The sequence below is a fragment of the Culex quinquefasciatus genome, chromosome 2 (assembly GCF_015732765.1).
Source record: "Culex quinquefasciatus strain JHB chromosome 2, VPISU_Cqui_1.0_pri_paternal, whole genome shotgun sequence".
Taxonomy (NCBI): Eukaryota; Metazoa; Arthropoda; class Insecta; order Diptera; family Culicidae; genus Culex; species Culex quinquefasciatus.
Window position 1 is genome coordinate 192,596,460 of NC_051862.1, and position 7,252 is coordinate 192,603,711.

The following is a 7,252-nucleotide window of genomic DNA, read 5'->3' on the forward strand; positions in this document are numbered from 1 at the left end:
GCAGGGCAAATCCTGCACCAAGAGTACGAGTCCAAGGACATCTACATACATGCTCCGGATACTCCCACCCGCTGCCCCGCTGGACGAGGGAGGCCTTCCACGTTGGACCTGGTCATCTCAAACAACCAGGTGCAGATGTCGAAGCCGATAACGCACGTTGAACTGTCGTCGGACCATCTGCCGGTCACCTTTACGATCGACGTTGATGTTCCAGTCGCCCCGGCTGGAAGACTCGTGCGATGCTTCGACAGAGCGAACTGGAGCACTTTTGCTCGCTCGATCGAGCGGGAGGTCGACCTTAACGCTAGCTGGATCAACACTCTAGATCGCTCGGAGAAAATCGACGACGCCATCGACAAGTTCACCGCCATCCTCAAAGCTGCTGAGGAAGCCGCTGTCCCTTCGCGTAGGATCCTACCTCAGAAGAAGGACATTCCCGACGAGCTGAAGCTGCTAATCCGGCTGAGGAACGTGCGGCGTAGACAGTTCATCCGAAGACGGGACCCGCTCATCGGAGCGGTGGTGACCCACCTGAACAACGTCATCAGCACCAAAAGCGCCGAACACCGCTACAAAAATTTCGGCTCCTTGCTAAGGACGCTGGACAACGGCAGCAACAAGTTCTGGAAGCTTACCCGCAACCTTCGGAACACGGTCAAGCACAGCCCCCCGCTGAACGTCAACGGAGACCTCGTAGTGAGCCCTTCAGCGAAAGCCGAAGCGCTCGCGAGTGCGTTCGCCGCTGCACACAACAACGAGCATCCAGGTGATCCCGAAACATCGGCCGCTGTGGAGCACGCGCTTGGCCACATCCGAGCGACAACGACTCCCGTGCCTCCGGCCGCCCTTGTTAAGCCGAAAGAGGTCAAGGCGATCATCCGCACGCTCAAAAACCGGAAGTCTCCAGGGCAAGACGGAATCCGGAATACGTGCCTCAAGCAGCTGCCAAGAAAAGGGTTGGTCGTCCTGACCAAAATCTTTAACGCTTGCCTGGCCTTGGGCTACTTTCCGGCTCGTTGGAAGCACGCAAACGTGATCGCCATCCCAAAGGCGAACAAGGACATAACCAATCCAGGTAACTACCGCCCGATCAGCCTTTGAGCAGCCTGAGCAAACTCCTGGAACGGGTGATCCTCGCCCGGATAAACCGTCACCTGGAGACGGAGCAACTCATCCCACACGAGCAGTTCGGCTTCAAGCCGGGGCACTCAACGGTGCACCAACTCGCCCGTATCTCGGAGATGGTGAAGCGCGGCTTCCTGGCGGGGAAATCGACCGGCATGATCCTTCTCGACGTCGAAAAGGCCTACGACTCCGTGTGGCAGGACGCCGTGGTCTACAAGCTCTTCCGCTCAAACCTCCAGCTGTTCCTGGTCAAGATCGTCGAGTCGTTCCTGACGAATCGGTCGTTTACGGTGACGGTGAATGGCGAGCGTTCTTCCGTCCATAATATCCCCTTCGGCGTGCCCCAAGGATCAGTGCTGAGCCCGACTCTCTACAACATCCTCACCTCCGATGTGCCAATGATCGATGGAGTGTCGTACGCATTCTTTGCGGATGACACTGCATACTTGGCATCGGACAAGGACCCGAAGATCGTAGTCACCCACCTACAAGCGGCACAGAACAACCTCGAGGAGTTTCAGCGGAAGTGGCGCATCAAGCTGAACGCTGGGAAAACCCAGTCCATCTTCTTCACCAGGAGGCGTGCTGCTCGGCACCTTCCCGCAGATCGATCAGCGTCAACGGCCAGCCTGCGTCGTGGGTCGACGAGGTCAGGTACCTGGGTGTGGTGCATGACAAGAAGCTGAAGTACGACAAGCACGTGAACAACATCATCGAGAAGGTGGATCGTTCCACCAAGGCGCTCTACTCCTGCTTAATCGGCGGTCGAAGCTGAGTATTAAGAACAAGTCGCTCGTGGTCAAGTGCATCATCCGTCCAATGCTGACCTACGCTGCTGCGGTCTGGGGCAACTGCGCCAAATCGCACCGTAAGCGACTCCAGGTGAAGCAGAACAAGCTGCTCAAGATGGTGCACAACTTGGACCCGTGGTACCCGACCGACGATCTACACGAGCTGGCCGGCGTCGACACCATCGACGCAAGCATCGAAAAGGCAACGAGAACCTTTAGGACTTCTTGTGGGATGTCAACGAATCCGCTCATCGAAGCACTCCTCCGTCAACAACTGTGATATTAGTTTTTAAGCCAAACATAGATCTAGGGTTTTTTCTCAAAATTTATTTTCCCTAAAAGAGCACGCAGCTAGCAACATCTAAACATAGAAACATGTACCCTCCCTGTAAAGGCTTATGAATTGATCTCAGTTGAAAGGTTCTCCAAATCTCTGAATTGCAAATGTAACATCCTGGAGCAGAACTGTTAAATTCTAATAAACACCAATTGAATTGAATTGAATTAACCCAAACTCAGAAAAATTGAACGAGTATCGAGGATTTAAAAAATATTTGCAAATAGGTACTCAGAGAATGTAGTTTTAGTTCCAAATGAACGTTTTAGACTAAATTCTGAACACCACTGCATTCTTAAACGCAGCGACTAAAACATTTCAGAAAATTACCCCCCTTTTACTAAACGTGTACGTTGTGTTTATGTTTTGATGCCGTGAAACTGAACTCGCCGTCGGAATCATCCCCGGTCAAGCCCAGCCATGGACAAACCACCGTCTCCACCGCTGCCCCAAGCTCCGCCACCCTTCGAGATGGACAAAATCTGCCGGCTGTGTCTGCAGCACCTGCAGCCCGGTTCCCTCGTCAGCCTGTTTGCGGTCAACTTTTCGATCCGTCCCTCGGACATGATAACGCGCTGCGCCTCCGTCGAGATCTACGAAAAGGACGGCCTGCCGGGCGCGATCTGCAACGACTGCTTCTACAAGGCCGGGATGGCGTTCGAGTTCCGGAACCGGTGCGAGTCTTCGGATGAAAAGTTGAGGAGTTTTGTCGCTGGGCAGCAGGAGAAGGTCGGTGAGGACGAGATTTATGCGGCGATGGATGCGATTTTTGGACCGGAGGAAGAGGAAGTGCCGGTTGTGACGGTGTCGGCTGGGAGGAACTTGAAAAAGGTTCAACCGATCAAGAAGCGAGCCCAGCTGGATGAACTGCTGGTAAAGCACAAGGCCAAGCTGAAGGAGGAAGGTACGAAGGTGAACATCTTCAAGCAGAGGCGAGCGGTGAGGAAGAACGTCGGAATGGCCAAACGAGGGAAGCAGCTGAAGCCACCGGAGCAGTGTTTGATCTGTGGCAAGTCGTTCAACTACAGTGGATATCTGCAGGCCCATCAGAGGGTGCATTCCGGGGAGAAGCCGTTCGAGTGTCAGACGTGTCATCGGAGGTTCGCACAGTCGGGGAATCTACAACTTCACATGCGAATTCACAACGATGAACGCAAGTATCAGTGCGAAATCTGTAGCAAGTTGTTCAGGTCTTCCAGTAATCTGCATGCTCACAGGAAGACCCACTCTGAAGAGCGCAACAATCCGTGCAATCTCTGCGAGCGAGCCTTTCGGACGGCCCAAGAGCTGCGAAATCACGCCGAAACGCACAAACCGGTCAAGAGTTACGTTTGTCGGCTGTGCGACAACAAAGCCTTCCACAAGCAGTCCTACCTCAACAGTCACATCAAAACGGTTCACATCGGAGTGAAGCGACACCGCTGCCAGGATTGCGGCAAAATATTTTCCAACAGTTCGAACCTGATCGCGCATCGGCGAACTCACAACGGAGATCGTCCATACGCTTGTCAGGAGTGCGACGCCAAATTCACGCAATCTCCAGCGCTCCTCCGCCACGTCAAGGCTAAACACCGACCCAAACCAGACGAACCGGTCGTCATTCCAGAGGTGGAACCGGAACCTTTCGAGCCGAACATTGACGTCGACGAGAATCGCTCGCTGGACTCGGCCGCAAGTTCGGAACTCTCGGTCGCCACCTCGCTAATTGACAATCACTCCGTCTACACGGTTCCACCGTACATGACCAACTACGTGCCACCTCAGCCGCCGCCCGTACCGGCCCAGATGCAGCTCGGTCAAATGGCGCCGCCAACGACGTCCGGGACGCTCTACCCCGGGGACATGTACCAGCAGCATGGTGCGTATGGCGGTTATCAGCAACAGAACCAGCACCAGCAGCATCTGGATGTGGGCAGCAGTTACGACATGTGCTACACGATGCCGGTCACGCATCATCATCCGCACTCGTCCGTGATTAATCCGAGCCTGATGAATCCGCAGCCGACGTACATATTTGATCAGTAGATTAAAACTTCGATGGGGAGAATCGATGCTTTAGACTTTTAATGGCCGAACAAGCCCCAGACAGCTGCACTCCATCGTAGATCGTTCGTAGCACCTTCCGTTCGAAAACTCCAAGGGCACGTTCGTCCTCATGCCGCATCGTCCAGGTCTCGTGGCCATAGAGGACTACCGGTCTAATCAGTGTTTTGTAAATCGTCAGCTTCGTGCGGCGTTGCACTCGATCAGAAGTGAGGGTTTTCCGTAATCCGAAGTAGGCACGATTCCCAGCAAAAATATTAGTCCGGTTTCCGGTTCACCTTCTCGTAAAATTTCCGCGACTCGTTAGCTCGGAATAGCTGCTCCATTTCCGCACAATCTCGGTCTTCTTGCTGGAGCTTCTCGTGCTTGAAGATCGCGACCTGCTAATTCCAAACCTGCCTGTATCGTTCAACGTTCCCACTCGTCGCTTGATCCAGTTTTTGGTCGTAAGCTGCCGTCTTCTCGGCGGTAATCCGGTGGCACTTGTCTTCGTACCAATCGAGAAAAGCTGACTCAATATAACAAGGAATGGGACGGTGATATCTTTCGTAAAGTAACGGACGCGTCAATTTCAAGATCACACCGAAAGTGTATTTTTCGTTTTGTTGTTGTCCTCTCACTAACGCTACGTTTCAACCGATACGGTAATATTAAGAAATAGTTTAGTAGTTACATATTGGAAAAAGATTATTTATGTTTTTTTTGTTCTGTATTGTTTTTAACAACAGCTCTCTCAGCCTTTGACGGCCTAGCGGACGCAGGAAATAATCTTTTATGTTGTGTGGTACTTTAAAAAAGCGCGTAAACCCCTACCTGAAATGCAATTTCCCATGCAGACGCCGTCCCCGCCTAGTCCAAATCGTCGGTGGTGTTTTTCGGTCCACCGCTGGACGGTGGTGCACCTCCGAAACCGGGGAATCCACCCGCTCCGGCACCCGGGAATCCTCCGGGGAAGCCACCGGCACCCGCTCCCGGGAAACCACCTCCGAAGCCGGGGAATCCACCGCCACCTCCAGCTTGGCCGGCGATCTTCGTAACGAGATTCATCACCTTCGGGTTGTTCTGGTACTTGCCGATGTTGGCCGGGTTAGACATGATATCCTGCAACGCGGCTGCCACCTCTGGATCCTTGAAAGCGTTCAGAATGTCTTCCGCTCCACCGCCAACTCCCCCAAGGAAGTCATCGTCACCATCCCCACCAGCCCGAGCGGATTCTTCGGCGGCCTTTCGGTTTGCTTCCTGCGCCCGGCGAACCCGTTCCTGCCGTTCACGCAGTTCCTTCTCCTGGCGGCGTCGCTCCTGCTTCAGCTTGTGTTGTTCAATCTTTTTCGCGTTCGGGGTGACCTCCTTCAGCCATTCGTCGGCTTCCTCGTCAAAGTCCAGCTTGCACGCCTGGCGCAGATCCTTGGCCGCTTCCTCCCACTTCCCAAGCAGGCGATTCGCACGGCCACGGAACTTGTACGCGGTAGCCGAATCCGGATTTATCTCCAACGCCCGATTGCAGTCCCGGATGCAGGCGTTCGGTTTCACCAGCTTCAGATAAGCCTGGCCACGTTTGGCGTAGTAAAGGGCACTCCGAGAATTAATCTGAATCGCTTCCGTGAACAGCTTCACAGACTCCTCGTAATTCTGCTCCGAGTACGCGGCCGCCGCCTTCGAGCGCAAATCATTCGCCTGGTCAAGTTCCTCCTCGCTCGGTTCCTTCTCCGCATCTCCCATCGGCTGTTCCGGCTCATTGTCCGGCTCGACGCAACCCTCGTTGTCCAACTCAACATCCGACTCCGGTTCACTGTCCTCCTTCTTCTCCGCCTCCGGTTCCGGCGCCGCCTTCTTCGCCTCTTCCCCCTCCTTCGGACCGGCCTTGTGTGCACCGGCAAAACTGGGCGTGCCCTCCGGAACCTTTCCGCCGAGCTTCTCCACGAACGCCTTGAAGAAGTCCAACTGGGGCAGGTTCAGCAGCTCCGGCTGCGTGGAGCAAAGGTTCACGAAAATTTTCAACTTTGCCAGTTCCGCCGGATCAATCGGGCAGGCCATCTTTGATTTTTTTTGCTGTCGGCACCAATCAAAACAAAAACACGTTATCGAACCAACAAACTTCCACAATTTCCGGCACTACTTACGTGTTTCTACGGGGGCAACTGCTAGCAAATAAGGAAGAATATGCAAATTTTACACGAAAATACGCAGTTTTTTTTTGCGGGTTGACCGGCGTTGCGAAAAAAATGTCCGTCACGACTAGAACGTTCCGTGTTCGCAAGTTCTTTTTGAATGACTTTTTTTCACGCCGCCTGCTTGTAAGACGTTTCGGAACAGTGCGGCGAGGGGTCCCTCGATGGGAGCGAGCTGTGAGTAATTGAAGGCAAATCCGACAAACTTGAAGGAACTCCGACAATGTTTTTTTTTTATTTCATAAAAAAAACTCTGGATCAATATTTAAAAAGGGTGCATAATAGGATGTAACAAAATGGGTCATTTTTGTAGGCATTTCAGGGCATAATCCCTTAGGTGTACTGAGCCCGAATCCCAAATATGAGCTTAATTGGTTGCGACAGGACCTGGCGCTTTGACTTTGAATTTTAAATGGGATTTAACCCGTAAAATCAGTGCGTTTTGGGTTTTGCCAGTTTTGAGCCCCTTAACGATTTTTCCATTTTTCAAAAACCTCATGAACTCATAGTCCGTGTTCCAGGGAACAATTGGGTACTAAAGCCCTATGCCAATTTTTATGTACAACTGTAAAAAACATGATTAAAAACCATTTCTGATCACTTTTGCCTTCCTCACTGAGGTAAGGCCGAGGGTAAGGCTATAATCCTGCTCTAAAAATGAACTTTGCATAAAAACGTCGTAGACCCACCTTCATGTATACATATCGACTCAGAATCGAAAACTGAACAAATGTATGTGTGTATGTGTGTGTGTATGTATGTATGTGACCAACAAACTAGCTCATGTT

The 7,252-nt window shown here is 52.5% G+C and overlaps 2 protein-coding genes across 2 annotated transcripts; one reads left to right on the forward strand and one right to left on the reverse strand.

Annotated features, from left to right (window-relative positions):
• The first annotated feature begins 2,600 nt into the window (after positions 1-2,600).
• On the forward strand, positions 2,601-4,294 carry LOC6031880 (zinc finger protein 391). The gene has a single exon (XM_038255874.1). It carries the CDS (start codon positions 2,674-2,676, stop codon positions 4,276-4,278), a length of 1,605 nt encoding a protein of 534 aa, XP_038111802.1. The 5' UTR covers positions 2,601-2,673; the 3' UTR covers positions 4,279-4,294.
• Positions 4,295-4,869: 575 nt separating this feature from the next.
• On the reverse strand, positions 4,870-6,586 carry LOC6031881 (hsc70-interacting protein 1). The gene is made up of 2 exons (XM_038255875.1): positions 6,417-6,586; positions 4,870-6,345 (listed from the first exon to the last, which is right to left on the reverse strand). Exon 2 carries the CDS (start codon positions 6,328-6,330, stop codon positions 5,146-5,148), a length of 1,185 nt encoding a protein of 394 aa, XP_038111803.1. The 5' UTR covers positions 6,331-6,345; positions 6,417-6,586; the 3' UTR covers positions 4,870-5,145.
• Between the last annotated feature and the right edge of the window lie 666 nt (positions 6,587-7,252).